Here is a 27,649-nt window from a genome sequence, read left to right on the forward strand (position 1 = left end):
AGTCCTCCAACCCATCAACATGGGGTAGCTCTCCATTTACTTAGGTTTTCTTTAGTTTCTTTCAGCAATGTTTGGTAGTTTTCTGTGTACAAGTCTTTCACCTCCTTGGTTAAATTAACTCCTTGGTATTTTATTCTTTAGGATGCTATCATAAAGGGAATTATTTTCTTCATTTCCTTTTCAGATGGCTCACTGCTAGTGTATAGATGCACAACTGATTTTTGCATGTTTGTCTTGTATCCTGCAGCTTTCCTGAATTCATTTATTAGCTCTTGTAGTTTTTTTGGTAGATTCTTTGGGAATTTCTATTTGTAGGATCTTGTCATCTGCAAATAGAGCTTGTTTTACTTCTTCTTTCCAATTTGGATGCCTTCTATTTCTTTTTCTTGCCTAATTGCTCTGGCTGGCACTTCCAGTACAATGTTTGAATAGCTGGTGACAGTGGGATTCCTTGTCTTGTTCCTGATCTAAGGGGTTACGGTAGAATTTTAGTCATTGATGATGGCAGTACTCGGCAGAGGGGCGGGGAGTTTAGAGGCAGCTTTCATCTGGACACAAACCTGGATCATGTTCTCTCTGTGTGGCCTGTGCACTCAATTTCCCCATCTGTAAAACGGGATTATAATGATCGCTCCTTTTCGGAGTTGTTCAGAGCAAGAAGTGACAACGGCGAACCCGAGGGGCCCAGGAACTGCAGCCTCACTTCTGTTTGGGGCCCCATGACCTCTGCCCCTTCCCCCCACTTCACAGATGAGAAGCCAAGCCTCCGAAGCCCTTACGTGTCAGCCTGTCAGTCCACTCCAGCACCCAGCAGGGAGGCGCTAGCTGGAGTGGGGAGGGTGGGGGGCTCTGGCTCCACCCCAGCCCCCACCCCACAAGCAGCGCAAGCCAGATTGTAATCGGGGGACCAGCCACTTCACCAGACACATGGCCTCAGGCCTAATAATAGCTGCCACGTGCAGTGTGCGATTAATTCAGCACCTGCTTCGTGTCAGGCCCGTGTTAGGCATCCGCCATCCCCAGCTGCATCTTTTCCGAGGTTGCTTTACCCAACCTGAGGTCACAAGGTGCGACGCGCACAGATCAGGGTGTGAGCCCCAAGGCTGCTCCTCTCCCGGTCCTGTCCCCCCACCCGGGGGCTCACATTTTGAGTAGGACAGACAGGATAACCATGAGTCTTTCCCAGAGTTATGGATACCAGACAAGGCAGATTGATTCAACCTACCTGAACTGGGGGGCAACCATAGAAGACTTCCAGGAGGAGGGGACATTTGAGCCAAGTCCCGAGAGGTCAGGGGAGGTGAGCAGCTGCTGGTTAGTGGTGGGACTTGGACACCAGGCTTTTAGCAACAGGACATGTGTTTCAAATGAAATCTTTAGGATTCCCCGATCTATCAGGGAGCTCCACAAAGCCTCTGGGACTGAGGCAGGAAGGGGGCCCTGAGGCCGCGACGTGATCAGAGCTGTGTCTGAGAAAAACCTGACGGACTCAGATAGTTCAGGCAAGAGGTGACGGTTTCCTGGTGCAGGTAGAGCCGGACGTTCCAGGAACTTTGCCGGCACAGACTCAACGGGACGTGTGGCGGAAGGGGGAGAGGGGTGGGTAGCCGCCAGCCGCCTTCCCGTGGCGGGGGAGGGGGATTTGGGGAAAGGGGGTGTGAGGGAGGCACAGAACGGCCTGGCAATTGCTGGTCAGCTCCCAGCCTCCCAGGCCCAGCTCCGGTCTGGACAACAAGCCCACCGGCATTTCCCACGAGGGCACGACCCGCCGGCCTGGCCCGGGCTCGGCTGCGCTCAGCGGCGCTCCCCGGGGGTCAGCGGCCAGCGGTCAGCACGGCTGGAGGCGGGAGAAGCCAGCACAGCCCCAGCTGGGACACTTTGCTCCCTGTGACCTCATCCTCTGCCACATCCGAGGGTGTGGAGACAGGGAAGGGAGGGTCAGGGCTATTTCTGGAAACGTCTGCCCCCAATGGCAAGTGTGTCTGAGGCATCCGTGGCCATACCCGGGAGGTGCCGTGACAGCTCAGGTTGGACACTCTCCGGTGGCCACCAGCAGGGCCGGGGGGGACAGCAGAGCGGGCAGAGGGCATCACCGTTGCACAGCTGGCAGAGGAGGAGGAGACACCACTGGGAAACTGAGGCACAGCCGCCAGAGATGGTGGGGCAGTGAAGGTGAGGGAGGAGGGGGCTTTGGCAGCCGGGGGGTGTCCGGGGATGAGAGGGGTCTGAGGCAGTGAGCTGGCCCGGGTCAGGGGTCCGGGCAGGTGGGAGCCACAGCCTTTCTTAGCACCCCCCCGACACCCAGCTCTGCCACGTGGGATCCACAGGGACACGGGGTGTCTGGGTCGGCCCCTCAGGCTGCCCCTCGCAGCCACACGGGCCTGCTAGCCCCCAGCCCCCGTGAGGGACCACCCAAGAGCTGGACCTCAGAGCCGTGACCTTTCAGCCTTCGCCTGGCAGCCACTTGGTTATGAGGTTCCCCAGGAGAGGGGCTGGGAATTGGTGCTTCCGGGCTCTTCCGGGCCCACGCTGGGCAGTGGCTGGGAGCTGCTGACTGAGCTCCTTTGGGAGGTGACCCCTCCTGCCCTCAGCTTTCAGTGGACCAGAGCCCTGGACGGGAGTGGCCTCAGAGGCCTGAGAGGGATGCTGTGTGTCCTTCCAGAAAGTCCTAGAACCCGAGTGAGGGAGGGGAAAGGCATCTGGTGCCCTCTGAGGCCCCCACCCTGCATGCCTGACCTCACGGGTGGGCAGCCTGTTTCCGGCTCTGAGGGCCCCCAGCCCTGCTCCTGGGGCTGCCCCTTCCCCCTGCCCTGCCTCCTGCCGACCGTCGCCAGGACATGGTGCCACTGGGAGGGACGGGGCTATGAGCAGGAGTTCAGTGGGCTCTGCCCCTCCACTCCCCCCCGGCCTTCTGCGGGTGTGCGTTTGGGTTTGTTCGGAACCGTGGCCAATGAGGCGGGGAGGCCAAGGGGGTGAGCCTGGGAGACTGGGGGTGGGATGGGGCAGCCCGTGGGAACAGCCAGGGCCTCCCAGGGTGCTGGGGGGGACCTCAAGCCATCACCCCAGTCCCGGGTGGACGTCCAGGCCAGGGTGTGCTTGGCCGTCCCCTCTGCTCCTGGACGCAGGGGTGGCCAGTGCCCCCAGTCACTCGGAAGATCCCCGCTGGGGTGGCTCAGGCCTGAGTCGGCCCTGCCCCCTTGCTCGGGGTGGGAGCCCCCCGGGAGCAGGGCACCCCCCAGTCAAGCAGCTGGTAGCAGACGTGCAGCAGGGCAGCCCGTTTTACAGACGCGCAGACCTGTGAGGCCCCACCTGCCAGCAGGCATGTGTCTACTCCCCCTTGGGACCCCCAGAGTTGTCTTCCGGTGGAGGGCAGCGAGCCAGCAAGCAGTCCGCCGATGGAACAGTGAGGAGGTGGCCACCAAGATGAAGCGGGTGGGGGCGGGGGGCGCGGGCCACTCTAGCTGGAGGATCTGGAGAGTTCTCCCTGGGTGCTGAGGCGGAAACGGGTGAAAGCCTGTGGAAGGGGGTCCCGGTGGAGGAAGGGAGCAAGTGGCAAGCGAAGGAGGAGAGGGGGGAAAACAACAGAAAGGAGGTCCGTGTCAGTGCTGGGGGCCCCATCTCAGACCGGGCAGGAGGGCTTTCAGCAGGGGCCGGGCTGCGCGGGTGCTGGGGGCGCCTCCTCTCTGCACCCAGCCCCTGACAGGACCCCGGTGGCCAGTTTGTGGGGCTCTGAGAGGGGACCCCCCACGGCCCCCCGCCTGGCCTAACCACAGCATCGTCTTTTGGTCCCAGGTTGCATATTCGTGGAAGAGAACTTTTCCTTGAAATGTCCCAAGCATAAGGTAAGTGAAACGAGTCCCCGTTCTCCCCGGGGGGGGGGGTGTCAGCGGAGAGGAGCCCACTCCCCCGCCTTCCCCAGAACCCCCTGCCCTGAGGACCCCGCGGGGGCAGGTACCCAGTGGAGCCCACCCCCGGGAGGCCCCGCCCCGCCCAGGGCGCCCCCGCCTCGAGGGTCCCCTGCTGGGGCCGGGGCCGGGTGAGCCCCCCGGGTCATGAGAAAAGCTTTCTGCCCAGCAGGTTCTGAGCGAGGGGGCAGCCCGCGGCCGGGGGGGGGGGGGGGGTTCCCCGAATCCCTGGCCCGGGGTCCGGGAAGGGGGGAGGGGGCGTCCCAGGGAGCGTCCCCATCGCTCCTCCTAGGTGGGGGACTTGGGGGGGCAGGAGGGAGGGTGGGGACGGGGGTTTGAGAAGGGAAGAGTGAGACCCCAGCTCCGCGGGGCGGGGCCTCGGTGGGCGGGGCCTCGGTGGGCGGGGCCCGGGCGGCATTAACCCCTCGGCGCCCGCCCCGTCTCCTGCAGAGGCTGTCCTTGTAATCCGCCGTCCGCGGCCGAGGCGCCGCCCGAGCCCGCCGCCGCCGAGGGAGAGGAGCCGCCCGCGCGGCCCCGGGCCTGTGAGCTGCTCCCAGCGCGGGGCCGGAGCTGGTCCTCGACTCGGACCCTCGATCCGGGTTCCACCCGGGACCGAGATGTGCGGCCCCGGGCTGGAACAAAAGAGAAACGGCCGTCGCGGAGCCGCCTGCTCCCGGGCCCCGGACGCACGGGGCGTTCCCGCCCACCCACCGCCCCCGGGGGCCGGGGTCGCAGAGGGGGCGCCCGCCGAGCGGCCAGACTCCCGGGGGCCCCCACGCTCCAGCAGCTGCTCCCCGGCGGTTCCGAGACGACGTGGCGCGCGTTGCGCGGGTGCTGCCGCCCTCCCCGTCGGCTGGGGTGTGCGGCCCGGCGCTCTCGGGGGACCCCGAGGAGGGGAGGCCGGCGGCCGAGGGTGCCGGAGGCTTGGGGACAAGCCCGTGGGGACGCGGCCAAGCGCCCCGGCCAGAGCTCCCGCGGGGTGTGGGCGGGACCGGGGGACCCCTCGGCTGCTCCTGTGCGCCCCCCTCCAGCGCGCCGCCTCGTGTACAAAGCCCGCGCGCGCTCCCTGTTCCGTAGGATGTACATATGTCGGACACGCTCGCTTCTCCCGTGTGTCGCCGCCGTGCGTCGTGCGCCCCGCAGGACAGAGCCCCGACCGGGCCCCGGCCGCGGAGGGGCTACCGCAACGACCCTCCCCACGCAGCCACCACCGGCCCGGGCCAGTCCCCGCCAGTCCGTCTGCTTGTCCGTCCACGTCCTCAGCTCTGTCCACGCTTCAATAGGCCTGACGCAGACCCCCGGCGCGGGGCCGCCCTAGCGACTTCCTGTACATGACTGTAAAATGGTAACCGTGTGTATTATATCTGGCCTCGTTATATAGTGTATATATATGTATACATATACATATATATAATATATATGAAGACTGTAAATGTTAAGACGACTAGTGTTCTTATTAGTATATTGCTTCACACTGAAGATTGTGTGTATCGAGCTGTTTCTAAAAGATGTTTATTTTCCTTAAGAGTAAAAAAAAAAAAAACAGTCATTGCATTCAGAAAAAAAAAAGTCAATAAAGATACGACGATTGTTTTGGAAGTCTGCAGCCCGTGGCTTCTGAGCAGGTGGCCTGGAGGGGCCGGGCCCTAGGCGGGGGTAGGCTGCAGGGAGCGGGGTGGGAAGGCGACACAGACACCCAGACATACAGAGACCCAGGCGGTAGCTGCTTCTGTCCCAGGGTATGTCACCCTGCGTCCTAAGAGGGCAGAGGCTGGGAGGTAAGTGCATCAGGCCCTAAGTGTGTGTGTGTGCACGCGCGTGTGCGGGGCTGATATAACCCAAAGGTCAGTGGGGCAGGACCAGCTGGGGGTCAGCCAGCCACCCACACACTCCCTAACACCGGATGGGGGTAAACTTTGTTCCTGATGGTGAAGGGAGTTGGAAGCCATTGCCTGGAGAAGGGGCCCACTCAGAGGCTCCCCTCCGGTGGGCAGGTCCATCAGCCGACGCTTACAACCTCCTCCCCGAAGGACCAAAACCCAGATTATAAATAATTTCATTTTTTATTTTCTGTACAAAACTTCTCAATCTATGAAAATAAAGTTTGCAAAGGACAGGGGTCGCACGTGAGCCTCAGAGGCCGGGAGTGGGCACAACCCGATCTACACTACGTACGGGCCTCCCTAAGGGAGGGGGCGCGCTGGGCCGACCCCGTCAGCTCCGACAGGACCGGAGCCGCTAGGTGCCCGGGCGGCGCCTGCCGTCCCGCGAGCGGCCACCAGAGGCCAGCACCTGCCCGGCCGCCGCTCAACGCGCTCGGGAGCGGCCCTCGGGCCTCCCCGGGCCGAAGACGGAGACCCCGGGGCTCCCAGCCCCCCGCCCCCCGCAGCAGCGCGGCCCACGGGTGAAGCGGGGACGGGGCTCTAGCTGGAGGTGACGGTGGTGCCGCCGCCCAGGCGCAGCAGCATCTGCTGGCAGTCGCGCAGCAGCCGGCGGTCGCCGAGCTTCTCGAGCGTGCGCGCCGCCTCAGGCCAGCATGCCCGCGCGCTGCCCCGGCGCCGACAGGAAGCCCGGCGGCAGGTAGCAGGAGGCCAGCAGCAGGGCCTCGGCGCGCTCCCGCCGCGTGGGCCGCGGCTCCACCTCGGCCGCCGCGCCTGCGCACACGGGCCGCGTCAGGGGCGGGGCGGGGCCGGCACGGGGGCCACCCACCGGGTCCGCGGGTCCCCCCCGCCGCCACCGCCGCCGCGAGCGCGCATGCGGCCGCGCGCCCCTGCCTCGGCGCGGTGCATGGCCCGCGGACACGTGCATGGATGGCGCCCGCCTCCGGCCACCACCGTCGCCCGGGGGAGGGGTGGGGAGGAAGGGGTGTCCCCTTCAGGTCTGTCATCGCGCCCACCTGGGCCGCGCTCACCTGCCCTGCCGCCGGGGCCCGCCCGCCGCCGGAGACTGCGGTCCAGGAGCTGGTGCGTGCGCGCGGGGCTGGCCCCCGCCATCAGCCGGGCCGTGGCCTCGTGCAGGAAGACCTGGGCCGCAGGGGCGGGGGTCAGGGCCGCGGGTCAGGCCCGCCCCGTCCTCCCGGCAGGGTTGGGGGGTCCCCCCGGCACTCACCCTGCGCATGGCGGGCCGGCAGCTCTGCGCCAGGCGCCGCAGGCCGCTCAGGTCCTGCTGGAAGCCGCGCAGCTCTGGGGCCGAGGCCTGCGGCCCACTGCCCGCGCCCGGGGCAGCCTGCGCCGGCGGCTGCTGCTGCTGCCACAGGCTGGTGCGCGCCACCAGGAGCAGGTCGCACAGGAGCAGCTGCACGGCCTGCGGGCGGGGGTGAGGGGTGGGGGTTTGCACTGGGCTGGGGGTGGGGGGCACACCCCGGGGGCGGGCTCCAGGCTGCACTGCGAGGCCCTGCACCCGCCCACTGCCACCCTGCCCCGGCCTCAGCCAGAAAGGTGGGTCGGTGGGATTCCCGGGCCTGCTACTCTGGCTAACCTGGGGACGTCTGCTGCCCGCGAGGGGACATGGCAAATGGAAAGACCACGACCCTCGCCCACCAGACCCGCCGGCCCCCGGCCTGCCTCTCACCCTGTCGATGGAGCTGCCAGTGGACGTGGCGGCCAGGCTGTCCCGCAGGTAGCCACTGGCCTTGTCACACAGGGCCAGGCCGGCCGCCCCCGACTCCGCCTGAGCGCGGCCCAGCAGTGCCCTGGCAGCCCTGAAGGAGTGCAGTGCCGCCCTGGGCAGGGGTCTCCTGTGGGGCCAGGGCAGAGGGGGTGGTCAGACCTGGCCACGGGCAGAAGGCAGTGACCCTACAGCCCAGAGCAGAGGCCGAGAGGCAGCCCGAGGGGGTCGGGGTGGGGGTGGGCAGGGGGTCCCGGCGCTCACTCGGAGTCCTGCAGGGCGCGGGGCAGGTGCTCCACCAGCGGGGACAGCCGCTCGGCCGCCTCCTCATCCCGCCGCAGCCAGTGGACCACCACGGCCAGCAGCGTTGCCCACCACTTGGCCAGTGGGTCCGAGCCTGCCCAGGACAGAGGAACCGGGGCTTGGCGAGCCAGGCACCCTCCCCCCCACCTCACCACGGGGGTCCCCTAAATCCTCAGCACCGCCGCCCCCAGGGTTCATGGGAGGGTCTGGCACTCGGGGACAGGCCCACCGGTGGCAGTGGCTGTGCTGGAGCTGACAGCGAAGCTGCAGGCTGGGGTCCCGGCGCCATCGGAACAGCTGGTGAGCAGCTGCAGGTACCCCAGGGCGTCCGAGAACTCCCTGTGGTGGGGGAGGGTTGCTGTCAGGGTGAACAGGTGGCGGGGTCCTGGGAGCCCCGAGGGGGCTGAGCCATCCCACCTTCCCCCCACAGAGCACATCCTGATCCCACCACGCTATAAAGTGCCACTGTCTCCTGCAGGCCGGCTGCTGGGGAAACTGAGGCCCAGAGATGGACTGAGATCTGCAGGTGAGAGGGGTCCCGCCTGGAGGGTCCTGGAGACACTCACCGGTCCCCATCCGCCAAGCCGGGGCCGGGGCTGGGCTGGACGACGCAGTCGAGCGCTCGCTCCAGGAGATGCTCGCGGAAGAGCCGCGTCACCTGGGCCAATGGGTCCACTGCGGAGCGCAGAGCAGTGGGCCTGTGAGTGGGGGACACCCCCCTGCCGGGCCATCACCCCTCCAGGCCAGGGGCTCCCTAGGGGCAGGCAGGTGGCCTCAGCAGCAACCCCTCGGGAACATCCCTCGTCCCAGCCTGTCTGACTTCAGTCCATGATGGTATTTCCGGGGACCCCAAACAACTTGCCCCAAACCCGTCTTGGAGTTTGCTTCTAGACACCCCGCCACGCCTTCCCTCCCTGGACCCCCCACTAGAGACGCAGGGGTTTGGACGGGGGCACCCAGGGCCGTGGGGGTGGGACGGGCTGGGGGAGCGGCGAGCACCTGGGTTCCCGGCCGAGCTGTACGGGCTCTCCCGCGGGGCACTGCTCACCGCCCAGTCCCCGTCCACGAAGAAGCGGTGGCCCGCGGGGTGGCAGAGCCACTGCACCGTGAAGGGCGCCGAGCAGCCCTGGGCCAGGCAGGCCCGGCGGGCTTCCCGCAGGAAGAAGCGCTGTGGGGAGGGGGGGACTGAGGCCCCGCCCCCACCCCCCCAGTACCCAGCTGCCCCAGCACGGAGCCCCCAGATCCACCCCAGCCCCCTCCCCTCTGGCCCGCCCCCCACTCACCGCCAGAAAATGCAAGACCCGCGGGAGGCTGGACTTGACCCTGAGCGCAGCTGCCACGTAGATCTCGGCCAGTGTGGCCCTGGGCATGGCGGCCCCCGCGCCCTCGGCCAGGTTGAGGGCGCCCAGCGCCAGGTTGACGGCGGCGAGGTGCCCACCCGCGCACTTCCCTGGGAAGAAGCGGGTCGTGAGGGGGCGTGTGGAGAGCGGCGGGGGGGAGGTCCCGGCCTGGCCCCTGCCTGGGCATACCTGTGGGGTGCAGCTGGTGCAGCTGGTGGAGGACGAGCGCAGCGTCACGGGCGCTGGCACACACGTCAGCCTGCAGCGCGCAGTCCCTCCGCAGGCCCCCTGCGCGGCTCGCCAGCCAGCGGCCCACCCACAGGCGCTGCAGCAGGAGGCGGAGAAGGTTCCAGAGGAGGCTGCAGGCCAGGTCCAGGTGGGAGGTGGGCAAGGGCCGGCCCAGGGCCCGCAATGCCAGCCCCAGCTGCTGGTTGGCCCAAGCCAAGTCCCCCTGGGGAGGAGAGTTTCTGGGTGAGAAGAGTGGGCTGGGGCGCCCTGAGGACTGGGGCCCTGCGTCTCTCTAGAATCCTCTGCCCCAGTACCCGACAGGACCCGGCACGTCCCCCTGGAGCTCTGGGCTGGGCCCTGCAGCTCAGTGGGGAGCCGAGGGGCAGACCAGGGCAGGGAGAGAGAATGGATGTGTGGGGTGCCCAGGGGCAGGGAGCAAGGGGTGACCTGGGAGCCCCAAGATCCCCTCCAGCCCTCACCTGGGCCAGGTCCAGCTCGGCCTGCTTGCGGTGCCTCCAGAAGTGCATGGCGGGGCCCGAGTGGGGACGCGTGACAGGCTCCCCGTAGACAAAAAGCAGCACCAAGGAGCCCAGCACCAGCAGCCCGTTCATCAGCCAGACCACGAGGGGCAGCAGCCACGGGGCCCAGCCGGCACCGTCTGTGGGCAGAGGGCAGAGCTGGGACCGGCTCCCCAGAGGCTGAGGGCCCCACACCACCAAGAGGCCCCCAGAGCACCTCCCCAGAAGTCCAGGCTGGCCCGTGCTACCTCTGCCCTCGGTGCCCAGCACACTGCGCCCAGGACCATGGTGGACACTGGTGGCGTCCGAGGGGCCAGGGAGGCCCCGCCCACCCAGCAGCAAGGCCAGGGGGTTGCAGGACAGACAGAGGATGACGAGGGCACACAGGGCCAGGCGGGAGCGGTCTGGCATGCCCCCGCTGCGGGTTGACGGCAGCTGCTCAGGCTTCACCTGGCGGAAGAGGGCAGGGGTAAGGCCGGAGCGGAGGGCCCAGGCCATGGAGCTGGGAGGGTGGGCACCGGCCGCAGGGCTGCCTTCTGGGTGCCAAGCGGGCAGGAGGACGAGATGACCCCAGGAGGGCCCTGGGGTCCGAGGGTGGCACTGGGGGAGGGCGGAGGTGGCCGGGCCACGGGGCTCAACCTGGCCGTCCTCCAACGCTGGGCTGTCGGGCTCCGAGTCGCTGCCACTGCTGCCGCTGCCACCACCCCTGCTGCCCAGGGACAGGGGGCTGCCGCGGGAGGGCGAGCCGGCGTCCGAGGGCGGCGGGGTCAGCGCGTCCAGCACCTCGGACTTCACGCCCTCCATGGGCACTTGCGGGTTGTCCCTGCCCCCGCAGGCTGACACCAGGTCCTTCAGGGATTCTGCAGGCGGGAAGGCTGGGGTGAAGGTGGGGTATCCCCCCCACCCCGAGTCAGGACTGAGCTCCGGGGGACAGTGCTGCGGGGTTAGGGCCAGAGGCCAGGCCTCACCTGACAGAGGAACCAGCAAGAGGCAAGGGGGGGCCTGGGCGGGGCCAGGAGGGTGGAGCTGGGGCGGGGCTACAAGGGGGTGGGGCTGGAGGTAGGGTAAGGGCGGGGCTGAGAGGGGGGCTGGAGGCGGGATCGGGGTGGGCGGGGCCAGGAGGTAGGGTTGGGGCGGGGCCAGGAGGGACCTAGAGGCGGGACTGGGGGCGTGGTCGGGTGGGCGGAGTCAGGAGGGCGGGGCCAGGACTCACTGCTCTTGCCCGCGGCGCTGCGCAGAGTCAGGTTCTCCTGCTTGAGCTTCTGGTTGCTGTGCTGCAGGAAGCGGATGTAGTCGATGGCCTTGCGCAAGACAGCAGATTTGTTCAGCTGCGGGCGTGGGAGGGAGCCAGGCGTCAGCAGGGCTGGCAGTGGGCACAGCTTTGTGACACAGCTGCCTCGGGGACTTGGCACCTGCCAATCTGAGGCCGTGCCCTCAGCAGGACCCACCTCGCGAGAAGGCACGGGCGACGCGGCACAGTGCCAGCCAGGCATCACCACTGTTCTGTCACCGCCATCTTCACCCCTCACCTGCTTCAGGCTCCTGCCTACGTATCACTGGACCTTGGGGAAACTTTCCCTGACCCCCGATTTAGATGTGCCAACTCTCGCCATCCATCCCTTTTCCTGCCTTACTTTCCACCATCACGCTTGTTACCATCCGGTGTTGCTCTCACATTTCCTGATTTCTCGTGCTTATTGTCTGTCTCCCCGTGAGAATGGCAGCTCCACAAGGGCATGAATTTTGTCTGTCTCGCTCACTGGGGCATCCCCCAAGGCCTGGAGCAGCCCCTGGCATGCAGGGGGCCTCAGGAACAGTTAAGTGGCTGAGAGGGGCTGAAGCCCATGTCCCTGGCTGCTGGGCACAGCCCCCCAGACTCCTCCTCCCCCCGGGGTCGCCAGGCCAGTGCCCCCGCCAGTCTTTTGCCCACACCTTAGCCTCGGTGCCCACCACCAGGTCCTTGAGCTCGACGATCTTGTCGTTGATGGAAGAGCGGTAGCGTTTCTCGATGGCGTTGTGGGCCGTGCGCTTCTCGCCGCGGCTCTGGGCCGAGCCGGGGGCCTTGCCGCTGGCCACCAGTCGGTTGATGGGCAGCTTGTCGGCGTCCAGCACCAGTGGCATGGTGGTCAGGATGGCCCCACCACTCACCAGGGTCTGCAGGCACCGGGCAGAGGTTACCAGGCAGGGCCCTGGACCTGTGCACCCCACGACCCCCCATCCTGCCCCTGCCAGCCACCTGCAAGGGTGCCGGCTGCACAGTGGCGCCTGGGGCCAGGGAGCTGAGACCCGCCGACTTCACGGTGGCCCCCACGTCAGTCTTCATGGCCGTCAGGAGCAGTGAGTCGGCCTTGATGAAGTGGGGCTGCAGCAGGACCTGGGTGGGGGGCACAGAGGGCTCGGCCATGATGCCGTTTGCCAGGCCCAGGGCCGCCCCACCCCTGACCCCTAGCCTGCCCCCTCACCGGAACCTGCTGGATCTGGGAGGTCACCGTGGTGGTTCCAGGGGCCACTGTGGGGGTGGCAGTGGCTGTCAGCAGCTGCTGGGGGGCCAAGGAGACAGGAGGGGCCCCTGGTGGCGAAGCCAGTGGCAGGCTGGACAGTGGCTGCTGGGTGCTCCCTGGAGGACTAGCTGCAGAGACAGAGGCGGGGGCTGCAGGCACAGGCTGCCCCGACCCACTCTCAGCCTGGCCTCTGTTTCCCTGTCTGCACAGCCCCTGCCTGGAGCTCGGATGCGAACGTGCTAGCTCTCCAGCCAGACACTTGGGTTCTGCAGGGCAGGGTGGGAGGTGAAGCTCAGCCCCAACAGGTACCAGGAATAACAGGGAGTTTTAATAAGCAGGGTGAGCCCCCAGTTCTAAAGTCGACAGTTTCCTCTACTAAGCCCCCAGCAGACCCTGCACCCCCTGCCTACCCATCCCCTCACCTGCAGAGAAGCTTCCGGTAGAGCTGGAGTAGCCCAGAACAGGAGCAGAACTGAACTGTGGCGGGGCCAGGGCCGGGAAGCTGGGGGCCAGGAGGGGCCCCGGCAGGGACTGCGGGGCGGGTGGCGGCAGGACGGTCGGCGCCACGGGCTCCTCCTTGATGGCAGGCCCCGGGGAGAAGGCGGGCCCCACCGGGTACAGGTTAAGTGGGGTGGGTGCAGGATGGGGAGGGGTCAGGGGCTGGGGGTCCGCCTTGGGCCTCCCCAGGAAGCTTTCGAGGGGGGAGCCCAGTGTGGCGGGGGGCGGGGACAGGCTGCCTGGGGAGCTGGCATTGGGGCTGGCGGGGTCGGTGCCCCCGGCCCCGGCATAGGGCGGGTCGAACAGGCCGGGGAAGTCACTGTCCTGGTGGTTGATGAGCTGGAGCATGTCTGAGGGGGAAGAGGGGGCGTGTGAGTGCAGGCCGCACATGCAAGCAGATCTGCACGGCCCGTCCCCAGGCTGTACAGGAGTGGGAAACACCCCAGACACAAAGCCACACCCATGAGCCCGGGTGCCGGGACCTGTGGCTTCTGCACGGGCACCCAAGTGATGGCTGGTGCCTTGCATCAAAGAGCCCTTGTGCTGCTGTGGGGACCAGGGCCCCACGAGGCTCGTGAACCCCCACAGCAAGGGCCAGGCTGGGTTCAGACCCAGGGCTCTTATCGCCCCCAGACATCTGTGAGAACATCTGATGGCACCCTTGTGCCTGGCACAGAGCATGACACAAGAGAACCCTTGCCCAGACCAGAGAACTTTCTGGTGAGCTGGGAACGTCCACCTCTTGATGGGGGGAGGATTGGTCACTGTCAGTCCCGCCTCTAGGATACATCTGCTTGAGCCCTTACACACGCACCCATGCACACCCAGGCGTGTACACGCACTGACACACACAGACGCATCTGCGCTGTGGGCTCTGAGCGCTTGCCCGAGAGATGAGCCCTCCTGGGCAGCCTGGCTGCCTTCTCCCCACCCCCACCCCGCCCAGGGCACCAGGAGTCCCGGGCCCAGCTTGGGGCCTCAGTTTCTCCATCTGTGATGTGCGGCCGTGCCCCCAGAGCTGGCAGGTCCAGCGTAGGGGTGGGCAGGGGGTGATGGGGTGATGGGATGGCTGCTGGCAGGCAGAGCCCTGGGCCAAGTTGTGGGGGGCAGAAGCGGGGTGGCCAGAGGGAGGAGGCAGCCGGGGATGGGTGGAGACAGGGCCCATGGGCCCCACCCCACCCACCGGTCACTCCTGCTCCTTTCCTTCAAGGCCGCCCCGCAGGGTACTCTGGGCATAGAATTTGAGAGGGACTTGCCGACTGCAGGGGAGTCGTGAGCACACACATGCACACACAATTTACAGCTGGGGAAGAGTGAGGCCCAGAAAGAGGTGCAACTGGCGCACAGGCTGGGAGCCGGTGGTCCTTGGTGACCAGGAGGGCCATGAGTTTCAAGGACTCCACGGGTGTCAGCAAGGTGGGTCCCAGCCAGGAGCCTCTCACTCCGGGGCGACCCTCACTGAGGGGGACAAGGAAACTGAGCTGGAGACAGGTGACTTCCCTGCCAGTTCTTACAGAGTAAGATAAAACTGAGCCCAGACCCTAGACTGCCTCAGGAAATTAGCACACCTCCTCCTGGAAACAGAAAAGGAAACTGAGGTTCAGAGAAGGCCACAAGGAACCCAAGAGCATGCAGTGGGTTTCAAACCCAGGTCTATGAAAGGCCAAATCTTTTGTCTCTGTGCCTTCCCTCCCTCCGCACAAGAAGCCAGGAGCAAAGCTGCTGTCACCGACCCATTTTGAGAGGAAGGGAAGGCGGCTTGGGCCCGAGCCAGCTGCTGCCGCTGCTCCCCGACCAGCCAGTGAGCCCGAGTGCCCCAGGCACAAGCGAGGCCCGTCTGCAGCCAAGTTGCCTCGGGACCCTGGGGGCACTGGTTTTCCCGTTCTGACTCCTTCCTCCGCCTACAGACTGGGCCGTCCTCTCCCCCAGCTGGCAGCAGCAGCAGCCGGCTGGCTGAGCCTGGGGCAGGACCCACTTGGTCAGAGTGCGCTGTGGGACCCGGGAGTACAACCCCGCAGCCTTTCCCTGGGGGCCCTGGGCCCAGGGTCTGCTCTCACTGGCCTCAGTTCCCTCGTCTGTAAAACGGAAAAGATGGAGCCCTTCTTGGCAGGGCCGCTGGAGGCTGTGCCCGCCAGGCAGTGGGTAGTCAGCACTGCCCACTCCTTCCTTCCATCGGGCGCCCGGGCAGGTTAGCTTATGGGAACCCCTGGGATAAACGGGGAAACTGAGGCCCTGAGAGAAAAACTGAGTCCAGGAGTGGGATCCAGGATTATGCACACCTGGAGACCCCAGACACCCCCAAAAGCAGGGCCACGGAACAGGTCGGACCCCCGGACAGACAGAAAGACAACAAGCTCCGTCCTCAGCTCCCTCACCCAGCCCAGAGGGGAAGCCGAGGGTGCGGGTGACCCACCGTCTCTCCCAAAGCCTAAGGCGCCCGGTGCCGCGCCGGGGCCCTAAGCCAGTGCTTCTCCTGGGGTCAAAGGGGGCTAATGGGATTGGGGCGTGGTCCCCGGGAGCCGGCACAGCCCCCCTCCCCAGACTCTTTCCTACCACGCGGTCAGGGGCGCCCCCACCCCATCCCCCCCGTGGGACCCGACACGGCGCCCCGCGCGGAGGCGGGGGGACTGCGGTGAAGGTGTGGGGTCCTCCGCGGAGTACCTTCGAAGGTGCAGTCCATGGCGCCGCGGCCCGCGCCCCTCGGGGCGCCCCGGCGGCTCGCCCTGCCCCGCCCGGCCCGCGCGCCGCTGACCCCACCTGTCGGGGCGGCGGGGGTTTAAGGCCGGCCCCGCCCCCGGCAGGCCCCGCCCCGGCCCCGCCCCCTGCGCCTCGGGCCGGGCGTGGGGTGAGCGCGCGCGACCAATCAGCGCCGCCCGCCGCGGGCCGCCCCGCCCCCGCCCCGCCCCCGCCGGCCGGCTCCGGTTTCCGCCCGCGGCGCCCGACCCGCCGGGGTTACTCGCGGGCGCCCGCCCTTAACCCGCGGGGCGCCGGACGCCGGGGTTACGGGCGGGCACCGACCCCGCCCAGCAGGGAGCCCCCAGCACTCGGGGACGCCCGGAGCGGGCCTCGACGCGCTGAAGCCGCGTGCTCCCGAGACGGCGGGCGGGAGGCCGGGGCTGCGGCGGGTGGGCTGCCTCCCGGGGACCAGCCCAGATGCCGGCCGGCAGCCCTCGAGCCCCGCGCAGGCGGCCTTCGCAGCCCGGGGTTGGGGGTCGGTGAAATGAGCCCACCCTGGGGTGAGGGAGCGCGAGTCTCGCGCACACACACGCGCGCACTCGCGCAGGCAGCGGCTCCGGCTGCAGCTCAGGCTCTGGAGCCGGCGCGCGGCGTCTGCAGCCGCTGCAAGGAGCCGCCGGCCTCGAGCCCGCCGCGGGCCCGTCCCTCTGGAGGCCGCTCGGCAGACAGCGGTTGGGGCAGGGCCGTGGCCCTTCCGGCCCCAATTTCCCTCCCTTTCCAGGAGCCTAGGTGAGAAAACGGCAATTCCTCCCTCGCAGACACCCTGACTGGCTGTGTGACTCCGGAGAGGTCCCTGCCCCTCTCTGAGCCTCCTCCACCTAGCGTCAGGGCTGGGGACCGGAGGAAAGCGAGTTCCGTCCTGCGGCATCGGCGTCGGAATGGTCTAGAACTTGAAGGCCATGTGATGATGTGCCCGACACTCCAGATGCTTGTCAGAGCCCCTCAACATCTCATGGAGGTCTCCCTCTGTCTATTAAAGGAGAGTCAGCAAGGCTGGGACTAGGGTGAGGCAAGAAAGAGGGGCACCTTGGGTGCAAAATTTAAGGGAGCGCCTCTCCTGCCGCACACTGCCCCTTGCAGTGCTGCCCGGCATTCCCGGCGCGCTGGGCCCTGGGCCTCCGGCCGCTCAAAGCAGCTGCGGTTCTGTGCGTGCACTGAGCTTCCGAAAGGGGAGGAAACGCCAGCTCCAGCTGCCGCCACCACCGGTCCCCCACCTTCCCTGGAGGCTTGGGGAGCCCCGACACCCTCCTTTTCCTCGCCTCCCCCATCTCCCCTCTGCCGCGGTGCTATCAGGACCCAACAGGAAACTCAAAACCTTCCCCTCCGCTGGTCACCCCCTCCCTGGCTCTACCTTCAAAACTCCCTCTGAAGGGGATCTGGGGTGACCTTTAGCTTCCCTGGTCTATTTATTCTGTGAGGCCGCGAGGGAACCCTGGGAGGGCCTTGCACCCCGAACTTGCAGGGGCCCGACCCTGCCCTCACAGGAGCCAGTAGCCCACGAGGAGTCTAACTCGAGCAAGGCCTTGAACTCAAACAGAGCACTTGCTTGCATTCTGGGACAGGGAGCTTACCCCTACACCCAAGAAGCCTGGTCCCCAAAGCCCAAGTCCACGTCCCTGACAATCTCCACTGCTTAGGCCTGGGGACAGGGCTGAGCGGCCCAAAGACCTTCCCACGGAAGCCGAAATGCAACGACACTGAAACAGGCAAAGAGGCTGAATGCAGTGAGGGACCGAGGTGGGGATGGGGCAGAACCAGCAGCCTCTGCAAAGGCCCTGTGGTGGGACCAGGATGGAGGTCGGGGGCGGGGAGCAGCAAGAATTGGCATTCCAAGCAAGGACACCAATTCTCCAGGGAATGGGAGGGCAAGGGATTTGCCAGCGTTCCCGTGCCATGCAGATGGCAGAGGCTGCACAAACCATGAGGATCGTACGCTCTAAGGAGGCCCATGTAGCCCGGGACCCCGGAGCCCAGCGTCCCTGGGAGTGGGTCTGCCTGCCTGCCTTCCTTTTCCCACGGGCCTCAGCTGGCCAGGTATACAGCAGGAGCATAAGGCTGCTCTCTGTGCACTCCCGCCCGCCCCGGGGAGTGGGCTCTTCCTGGAACGGGCTGGGGCCTTCAGGGAGAGTACGTGGCCAGGCAGAGAACCGGGGACCTGGCCCCAAGCCCGCTGACCCCACAGCCCCCCTCCTCCCCACCAGCCTGGGCTGGGGCAGCAGCGAGCCCCGGCACTGACCCAGCTGGGCCCCGACTTGCTGTCACCTGATGACCGCAGGGCTCAGGAGCAGAGGTGAGACGCAGGCCCCCTCCCACCTACCTCCCCAAATCAGAGGCCAGGCGCTTTCTGGGAGTCCCCCCCCCCCCCACCAAGGGCAGCACCATGGTCTGAACCAGCTTGGTGATCCCTGGCATCACCCTGAGGTCATGCAGACCCCCATACACACAGCCCTGGCTGCCCTCACCACCTTTCCAGGGCCTCCCTGCGCCTGCTCAGGCTGTTCCCTCTGCCAGGGATGCCCTTCCCGCCATCCTCTACCCACCCGGCAAACTCCTATTCTGCCTTCAAAACCTGCTCTGATGTCACCTTCTCATGGATCCCCCTTGCCCCAACCTCCCCTCCCACATCCTCCTCCCTAGGACAGCACAGGTGTGCCGGATGACAGAGACCACACCTGGAAGGTGGGAGTTAAACAAGATGCCCGTCAGTGCCTGGGGCGGGTGTAAAGCACACACTTGCTCTGGAGGCCGGAAAACAGCCCATGCACTCGATGCGGGGCAACTAGGGGGGGTCCCTGCGGCTGGGCCACTGTTCCCAGCAAAACAGTGGCCCTGTGCCCTTCTCCGCGTCAGTTACGTACAGGTTTTCCACGTGGCTCAAAGGTTTCGGAGCTGCCAGCAGCTTTCTGGGAAAGCTAAGCCTCTCTGCCCCCTCCCCAGCAACCTGCCCACTTCTTCACAGCGTCCCCGGCCCCGAGTTTCATTGTTTCACTTCCCCCTGGGTGCTTTGCTCCATCCGCGGCTGTGTGACCATGTGACGGAGCCTCCTCCAAGGCGCTTCCGTTTGCATTTCCAAGACAACCTCGGTGCAGCTGGCGCAGCCATCGCCCATGGCCATGGCCAGAGACCCCAAAACGCCTGCTACCCAGCCCTGCCCCTCTGCTCCCCTCGGCTGCTGCTGGGCCTGGGGCACAGCGGGCTCGGCTGGCAACGGGGCCGTGGGCGATGCAGGCGTTTGGGCTCCATTCCTCGTGTGTGCCACGGCCCAGGAGGCACCGACGGCGTTTCTAAGGCTCCTTCCAGAGCCCCCAGCTCCTCTTTGCCAGTGGGGGCTGGGGGCGAGGGTCCCTCCCTGGCTGGCCTTGCCCTGCCCCACCTTGTCTCTCACTGGGAACCACAGTCCAGAAACCCCTAGGAACTTCGAGCACGGGCCCCTGAATAATTGCTGCTAACATTTATTGAGCTAAATATTTTAGGCATTGCTTCGATGCTTCAAACCACGACAATGGCTCTACTAACTGGCATTGCTCAGCCCTCGACTTAAATTAAACTAGCTCATTTGATCCCCACTACCCCAAGAAGCTGGGGGTCTATTATGGTTCCCATCAGAGAAGTCAGGCTACTTGCCCGAAGTCACACAGCAGGGGCTGGATGTAAAGACCCCTGGGCCCCCAGACGTCCAGCTGCAGGAAGAAGGGGTCCCCCAAGTCCTGCCCTTACAGGACTGGGGTGGGACTGGGAGGGGCAGGGCTTGCTGGGAGATGGCTAGGGGTAGGGTCAGTCGGGGGGGGCCTCTCCATGCCACCACCCAGTCCTGCCTCACCTCCCCCGGAGCCCAGCGGGGAAGCCACACCAGGAGTCAGTCCCAAAGCCGCCCCTCCTCTCTTGCCAGGACCCACCAAACCCCAGGGTAAGGCTCCCCCACCCCCACTGCAGGCTCCTCTCTGTACGTGGTTTGTGGCTGTGGCTCAGTGGACGGTCCCATCGGTTCCCAGGGTCAAAGGTCCATCAGACAGGCCCGGGGCTGCCAGCAGACGCTTCCTCGGCCGGGCTGCAGCTGGCAGCAGGGCAAAGTCCAGCTCCAGGTGTTCGCCAGGTGGCCCCTGCCTGGAGCTGACCGGGTCACCCCAGATGTTTGTGTCCAGCTGGGTGGCAGCGGGGCAGGAGGGCACTCCCGGACACCTGCCCGCCAGCCTCCCTGGAACCCCCACACCCTCCTCTCTGCTCCCCATCCCACGCACCCTCTCCGTGCCACTGGGGCTGGAGCTCAAGGGAACTCAGGGGCAGCAAAGCTGATGGCCCCATCTGCTGTTGCAACGAGGCCCCGGAGGTTCAGAGAGGGCAGGGCACTTTCCCTGGGAGAAACAGCAATTCACAGACATGCTGCCAGAGGCTGCTGCCGGCCCAAGGCTGGACAGACCAGACACCAAGAAGCCGAGCACGGACGGGGAAGGGGGCAGGCCTGGTAGGAGAGGCTCTCTCAGGCTGAACCCTGAAGGGCTCAGGATGTGGGGGTGAGGGAGCAGGAACCCCACAGCCAGGCAGGCAGTGTCGGGGGCACAGGGAGTGCCTGAGGGGGTGGGCTCTGGCTGGGTGGGAAATATCACTCGGGGACCCCTTGGCCAGGCCCTGCCCCACCCAGTGGAGGCCCAGCCGCTTTCCTGGCTTCTGGCCAAAACTGTCTCCATTTGCTTGTCTGTACCCACCAATTCATGGGGGTGCTGATAAAGCGATCCTCGGTGGGGAGCGACCGCCACCAACAGTTTCCTAAAAATCCCAAACACGTGCATCGCTGCCTCTCGCCACAGCCATGAGGGACCCTGGAGCCCGGGTGAGATAAGGAGGCCGGGGGCTCAGCCCAGGCCATGGTATGGGGTGGGACTCGAACCCGGGCTGCGTGGAAACAAGGGCCCGTGGCGGCAGCCCTACCCCCAGCATCTGTTCACAAGACAATGGGTTTGGCCGAGGCAGGTCCGGGGGGGCCCAAGGCCCTTGGCTGCTTCCCGGTGCCAGTCCCGTCTCGTGACTCAAATGCCACTCTGGGCGGGGGGGGGGAGGTGGCTGCCACATGGCCTCTGGCCCCTCCGTGACCCGTTCCCAGGAGAGCCCTGCTGGAGCCGTCTCCTGGGGCCCCTGCCCGTTGCTGTACCCCCCACCCCGTCCAGTCTTGGAGGCCACAGAGCACAGCAGCGAAACCCACAGGCCTAGGTCGAGTGCCAGGCTCTGGCTGTGTGACCTTGGGCAAGTCACCCAACCTCTCTGTGCCTGCAGGCTTGGGGTTGGTCAGGAGGATTAACCAAGAGGGTCTGCACAGTGCCTGGCATACAACAGGCAGTCAATAAATGCTCCCTGCTCCTGCTTGATCCTCTACCCCAGCTGCCAGGGGGAGCTTCTAAAGCCCCACCCAAGCCTGTCCCTCCCCTGCTGGGTCCTAAGGCAGGCTGCAGCCCCTCCTGGCCCCCGGGGCCACCTGGAGGCCGTGGGCCCTGCCAGTCTCCTTCCAAGTCACCCTCTTCCTGGACCTTGCGGCACCCTGCCCAGTTCCAGCCTCCAGCCTCCAATGCCGGGCCCAGGGCTGGGCCCAGACCCGGCCTCGAGGGGCCCCTACAGTGTGTTTATAGAACACCCCCCAATGCAGAACAAAGCAAACTGACCCAACTCCAATTTGTTAAAAAAAAAATCTATGTCCGTGGTTGCCTGGCTGGGGGTGGGACTGGATGGACGGCCAAGGGGCACAAGAGGTCTCACAGGGCTGATGAAAATGTTCCAAACCTGGGGGTGGCCCCTCAACTCGGTAAACTGACGAAAAATCCCCGAGCGCCTCAAATGGGTGAATGTCATGGCACACAAATAAGGCCTCAGAAAGGTATTTTTTACAGCAGATGAAGTGTGTGCAGCTGTGCATAAGATATGTACACACATGTGTATGGATAAGTACACACACACACACGGAGGACATAACCCCCCAAATAATTCATGGGGATTATGTCTGGGTGGTGGGTTTAAGGACAGTTTTATCTTCTTTTTTTCTCACCTGCATTTTCTAGCTTGTCCACAATGAAAAGAGACTAATTGTGAACTGGGGAAAAAGACACAGCGTCTGCACAGAAACAGAGAATCCTTCCGTGGAAAGGGCAAACATCAACACCCTCAGCGAGAAGCGGCCGCCGTACCCCACAGCCCTGAGCTCTTGTGGCAGGAACCCCTGTGATCCTAACTGCCCCCCGCCCCTATCATGGCTGCCCAAGCCTGGCCTTGGTCATTTTTCTAGAAATGAGCCAAGGAGGGAAGTCTGGGCTCGACTTGTGGCTCTCAACACGGTCCCTGGGAAGGGACGGTCACAGCCTCACTTTTCCAGAGGGGCCAGTGCGGTTCAGACGGTGACTGAGAAGTATCCACAATCTGCCCCTGACTCCAAAGCCATGTTCCTGCCACTGCGTCATGCTGCGTCCGAGGCTGGGCCCAATGCTCGTGGAACTACCAGTGGAGCCAGGCCCAGATCCCCCCACCCCCTCCCCTGCTCCCCACTAGGGCCCTGGGTTTTGGGGTTCATCCTTCCAAAGCACAGCAACCCCTGTCAGGGCTAGGAGAGGCCACCTGGGCCCCTCAGCCAGCCTTGGGCAAGCCCCACAATCCCGTCCTCTCCCTGGGGCTCCAGGGAAGGCAGGCTGGTAAAGCTCCTGGGCTGGCAGCCAGCTGGGTTAATCTGCAAGGCTATAGTAGGGCAGGAGTGGGAGGCTCAGAAGCGGCTGTTCTCCACCCCCAGGGTGGCCACGGCCTCCACAGACATGTCCACCCACGTGGTGGGAGATTCCAGCCCTGGCAGCTTGTGCCTGGGCCCTTGGCCTCAGTTTCCCCTCCGGGCAAGTACAAGTCACCATTGTTGCTGAAATGCCTCTCCAGCAGCTGGGCCCAGGAATCTGTCGGGGGTGGGGGGCGGGGCCGGGTGTGCCCTGTTCACGCCTGGACCTGCCACCACCGCTGACCCCGGCCCCTGTCTGCGTGGCAGCCAGACAGACGCTGGAGACTGTCTCACTGTCGGCTCCAAGCCCTTCAATCGGCCGGTCCCCTCTAGGGAGGTGGCGGAGCCCCAAGTCCTTTCCGGAGACCCGGGCCGGGACAATCCCTGTGCACTCCTTCCCACGCGCCCCTTCTCTGCCTTCGTCTTCCAAGCCCTCACTGCGGCCCTGCCCAGCCCTGCCCCAGGGCCTCCGCACTCGCTCCCCGGAAGCCCTTCGCACCCCGGGGTGCAACTAGATATCGGGGTGCAGGCTGGCTTGGGGACCTCAGTGCTCCCGAGGGGGGCGGGGAGCCCGGTCTGCCCGCGAGCCCAGGACCGGGCGCGGGGTCCGGCGGATGTTCCAGAAGGACGCGCGCACGCGAGGCCCGTCGAGGGCGCGGAGGACCCGGAGCTCCCGGAGCACCGGGCCGCGGGGGAGGGCAGGGGCGCGAGGCCGCGCCTGCGCAGAGCGCCCGCGCCGCGCTGAACTCCCGGGCCCGAGGGAATGACCGCGAGTAACCCCCGCGCTGACGTCACGGCCGGGGCGGGGCCTCGGCGGCTCCCGGGTCCCCGGCGTCCCCGGCCGCCCCAACCCGCCCCGGCCCCGGGAACCCCTGCCCCGGGCGGGTCACGGCCGGCGGGGCGGCCCCTGCGCACCTTCGATGTCCGTCAGCAGCGCCGCGTCCAGCTCGCACGGCTCGGCCAGCGCCTGCTCCAGGGCCGCCTCGCCGAAGGCCGCCTCGTCCATGGCGCCGCCGCCTCCGGGCCGCCCGCCGGGCCCGCGCCGCGTCGGGCCTGCCGGGGAGCCTGCCGCGCCCCCCACCCCGGCCCGGCCCGGTCCCTGTCGCCGCTCCTCGCGCCCGCGCCGGCTCCGGTGGCAGACTCGCCGCGCGCGAAAAGTTGCCGGGAAACTGGGTGCCCGGCGCCGCGGCTCGGAGGGGAGGGCGGGGGGCGGGCCTGCGCGGGGCCCCGCCCCCGGACCCGCGGCCACGCCCACCAGACCCGCGGCCCCCACCCCGCCGACAGTGCCGGGCCACACCCCCAGGCCCGCGGCCACGCCCCGCCGACCGCGCCGGGGCCCCGCCCGGGCCTGCCCCGCAAAGCTGCTCTGTCCTCTGGCGGGTCAGGGCCGTGAGCACCAAGCTAGGGTGGGCCTAGGGGGAGCCCCAGGACTCAAGGGGTTGGGGGAACAGCTCAGCCCTGCACACGCCGTGTGACCCAGGGCCAATTCATCTCCATACCCTGCCTCAGTTTCTCCATCCGTAACAGGACCCTCAATGATGCCACTCCTAGGCTGCCTGGGAAGTTAGAGTTGGGGTGCAGGGGGGCCACTGAGCTCCCTTCAGAGGAGCCTCCTCGCCCTGGAGAAGACAGGGCAGAGGAGACTCAGCCTTTTCAAGGGGGTGGCAGAAGGGGGCGCCTGGAAGAGGCTGGAATTTCGTTTCCTCCCAGATCTGGCTGCGGGATGGGACTGGGACGTGGGGGCCAGTGGGCCCGGTCCCCAGGAGGGGATGAAGGTCCAGAGAAACCGTGACCTGCCCAAGGTCACGGCTACTCAGGGTCAGCAGCTGGGTTGGGGCCCAGGGCTGTCTGACCCCAAATTGGTGATTCTTCCCAGGAGCAGCCAGGGTGGGGCCCCTGAGCAAGAGACTGACGTGCCTTAGACCTGAGCCCTGGACTGTGACACCTTGGGCCCTGTGGCTTGGGGACAGGTAGAGGTGGACCAAAGTCCACCGAAAGTAACATAAAGTATCTGAAAGTGTCCGAGAGTGAGCTCCCTGTCTTCAGAGGTATGCAAGCAGAGAAAGGTGCCCTTGGTGGGAGGCAACCAAGGAGCAGAGACCCGGAGGCCCCCTGCCCTGGGCTCTGAGTCACCCGTCCCACAGACAGCCCTGCTCAGACTCCAGATACAGCCCATCTGGCCACGCCCTCCCAGGGAGTGAAAGTGGTACGGGTAAAGTTAGTGGCCCACTTCAGGAGGGGGGTGCCCTGCCTGCCACGGAGGCCCAAATCCCTGGGGCCTCGGCCTGGACAGGCATCTTTCTTTGTTCCCCTCTTGGCAGAGGACTCCGTGGAAAATTACTCAGAACAGGAGTGGCCGGGGGGCCCCCAAACCATGTCCTCCCCACAAGTGGCCCTGCTTTTCTGGATGAGCTTTGCCCTGCCTCCTCCCCACTGTCCCCAAGGAGGCCTCAGGAATCTAGTGACTTCCCTGAACATTCAGACAGCCCTTGGACGGAGCCTCAAGACCCATTTCTTCAGAATCAGCCAGCCTGGTTTTTCACCCGCTGGCTGTCACCTTGAACCACCTACTTCACCTTTCCGAAAGGTGCCCTTGGCAGGAGGCAAGGCTACTGCTCTGTGCTCCTGTAAGATGGAAATAACCCTTCCTAGCCACCAGGCCAAGACAGGTTGAGGTTTTGGAATCACAGAACAGACCTGCCTCATTGTTCTTTAAATAAGTTTGTCACATATGTAAAGAGCATGGCTGAATAAATATGCACTCCACGACTGCAGGAGTTAGGGGAGAGGGGAAGAAGGGAGGGGAAAATCCATGGGAGACCTGCAGCCCAGACTGGAAACACCAGTTGAAACTAAGCTTGGTGAAAGTCCCCGATGGGACACAGTCTGGGGGAGGGGGCAGGGGACGGCTTTAAGTTTTTGCCACCAGACACCAAAGGTTGCTCAGAGCCTGGCATTTCCATGGCAACACTCAACTCAGGGCCAGGGTGGGAAAAGCCAGGCTGGGGCTGGGTTCCACTCCCCCCCCCCAGGATCCCGAGACCCCCAGCCAAGACCCGCAGGCGGGCCGGCCCCTCCGTCCCCGCGCGCCGAGGTTGCGCCACTGTAGTCACGCGCCCTGGACCCGCCCGTGCACCCCTCCCAGCGGCCCCGGAGCCCGGGCTGCGCTCAGCCGCACCGCACAAACGCGGACACCAGGGACGCGCGGGGTGGGCGGGCCCGCCGGCGGCGCAGCCAATGGGCGCCGGGCCCCGAGTGGGGTGAGGCGGCGTCAGCGCGCGGCTCCCGGGAGCGCGCCCGGGTCACGTGCCCCACCGGCCGGGACGGGGCTGACCCCGCGCGCCCCCGCCCTGCTCTGCAGCCGGACCTCGGCTCTGTAGCGGGGCGATCGGGGCTAGCTGCCCTCACCCCGCTTTCCCGGGGTGACCTAAAGACTGGAGGCGTCTTCGGGGAATTCCCTCCGACGGGGGCAGCCGTCCCCCGAGCCAGCAGGGGGCTGCGGAGCCCCCTCCCCAGCCCTGGAGCCCCCCTGCCCCCCTGGGACCTCCCCAGGTTACGCTAAGGGGCCAGGTGTGAGAAGGGACAGTTGCCTGGAGACCAGGTCTCCCGCTCCCAGTTTCCCCACTGGTATAAGGGGACCCCCGTGTCCCCGCTCCGGGCTGGGCTCTGCTGTGAGTGGTCCCCGGCTCTCTGCCTCAGTGGCCTGGGGTAGTGGGCACCCCAGGGCCAGCCTGAGCCTGGTGACAGGCCTCCATTTGCGGAGCTGGGTGAACCACAGTGAGGGGTGGAGAATGGGGGGCACCTGTCCCGAGAGCTGAGGGGAGACAGCGTCACTTGGCACCCACAGGCCCAATCCAGCCAGAGATGGGTCCTGAGTTTGAATTAATTGTCGAAACTTGGATGATTTCACCTGAAGGCTGAATTTCTGACTTTTCTTTAAAAGGGGGGGGGGGGGGACCATTGGCAACTCTGGGCAGGACAGCTGGCTGCCCCAGCCCCACCACTCCAGGGTGCACCCCCACACCACTCATTTATAAACATGACCTGCCAGGCCCCTGTGGGCATCTGATCTGTCACAATGACCCCCTTGTACAGATTAGGAGAGTGAGGACCAGTGAGGGGCAGGGCCTGGCGTGAGGCCCGGTGGGTGCCCTCGGAGCGTGGGGTGGGGTGGGGAGGGGACGGCACCAGGCAGAGGAATCCACTGTTTCCGGACAGGCCCCACTGCCTCCCTGGGGCCCAGAGCTCGCCTCTGCTGTCCAGGATGCGGAGGGCCTGGCCTCGGAAGCCCTGGCCGGGACCCCTGGCAGTGGCACCTCTGAAATTAACTGATGGGAGTTTCTGGGTGACTCATGCCCACCCAAGGCCTCTGGTTCTGCCCCCCACAGAGCCTCAAGGAGACCCTTTGCTGGCAAAAGGCTCCCTCCAGCCCGTCTCCCATGGTGGATGAGCTGGCCAGGGTGTCACAAGCCATGACAGACCCCAGTGCTGGGCAACTGCTCTCAGATCTCTGGGGAGGGGAAGTACGGCTGGAGAGCAGCTTCTCTTGGGGAACCCCTGAAGGGAGCAGAGCAAGGCTGTGCACCCCAGGGTGCCTCTCCCTCCTCGGGCCTCTCCACCCCTACGGTGAGCACCTGTGGTTTGTGCCTGCCCGGGTTTCATCGTCTCTGTTCACAGACCGGTCCCTCTGGGAGCCCCTGGGAGGGAGGCACCCTCTCGTCACTGGCTGTCAGCCTGGAGCTGGCAGCAGCTGTAAGTCAGCCACAGGGAAGAACCACCCAGAGGAAGCAGCGCCGAGAGCCAAGATGCAGAGAGGCAGATTCCCCAGCAAGTCCCTAAGCACCTGCGTCCAGCTCTGCCTGCGGCTGAGAGGCCTGGACTTCTCAGTTACACGGTTACCACCAAAAAAGAAAAAAAAAAAAAGGCTCATTTCTAAATGAGGGGTTTGGACCACAAACTGCCCCATCTTGGACATAATACTGAACCTCAGCATATTAAAAGCTCAGGGAGGGCCTGCTGCCGCTTGAGTTTACTCCCGCACTTCCCAAATTGTTGTCAGGAAGAGCTGTGAGTGTCCTGGTTGATGCGCCTTGGCGGGTGCTGGCCAGGATCCCGAGAGTCCTCCCGGAGGCTGCTCGGCTGAGTCGGAGCTGCGTGACCACCCGCTCAGCGGAAGCAGCTCGAGTGCCCTGGGGAGTGGGCACCAGTGCTTCCCGGCCGTGCACGCCCTAGACCCCGCGCAGCAGGCTGCGAGCTCCCCAAGGGCAGGACCCAG

The 27,649-nt window shown here is 65.9% G+C and overlaps 2 protein-coding genes across 5 annotated transcripts in view; one reads left to right on the plus strand and one right to left on the minus strand.

Moving 5' to 3' along the window:
- RAI1 (retinoic acid induced 1) overlaps positions 1-5,474 on the plus strand; it is a 105,073-nt gene extending 99,599 nt beyond the window's left edge. For all 4 annotated transcript variants that reach the window (XM_037808591.1, XM_037808589.1, XM_037808592.1 and 1 more), the window contains 2 exons: positions 3,793-3,842; positions 4,356-5,474. In XM_037808591.1, coding sequence (XP_037664519.1) covers positions 3,793-3,842; positions 4,356-4,370 — 65 coding nt within the window. In that variant the 3' untranslated portion in view covers positions 4,371-5,474. The remainder of the gene's footprint in view (positions 1-3,792; positions 3,843-4,355) is intronic.
- A 719-nt stretch (positions 5,475-6,193) lies between these two features.
- On the minus strand, positions 6,194-23,514 carry SREBF1 (sterol regulatory element binding transcription factor 1). The gene is given in 20 exon segments (XM_037808593.1): positions 6,194-6,433; positions 6,435-6,559; positions 6,817-6,928; positions 7,014-7,208; positions 7,476-7,641; positions 7,776-7,908; positions 8,044-8,153; positions 8,381-8,489; positions 8,814-8,982; positions 9,098-9,264; positions 9,344-9,605; positions 9,862-10,040; positions 10,149-10,350; positions 10,540-10,760; positions 11,114-11,228; positions 11,833-12,054; positions 12,137-12,274; positions 12,363-12,529; positions 12,824-13,249; positions 23,290-23,514. Coding segments are annotated over 20 exon segments (3,414 nt in total). The 5' UTR covers positions 23,381-23,514; the 3' UTR covers positions 6,194-6,328.
- Between the last annotated feature and the right edge of the window lie 4,135 nt (positions 23,515-27,649).

This window comes from Choloepus didactylus, chromosome 18, assembly GCF_015220235.1.
Source record: "Choloepus didactylus isolate mChoDid1 chromosome 18, mChoDid1.pri, whole genome shotgun sequence".
Lineage (NCBI taxonomy): Eukaryota > Metazoa > Chordata > Mammalia > Pilosa > Megalonychidae > Choloepus > Choloepus didactylus.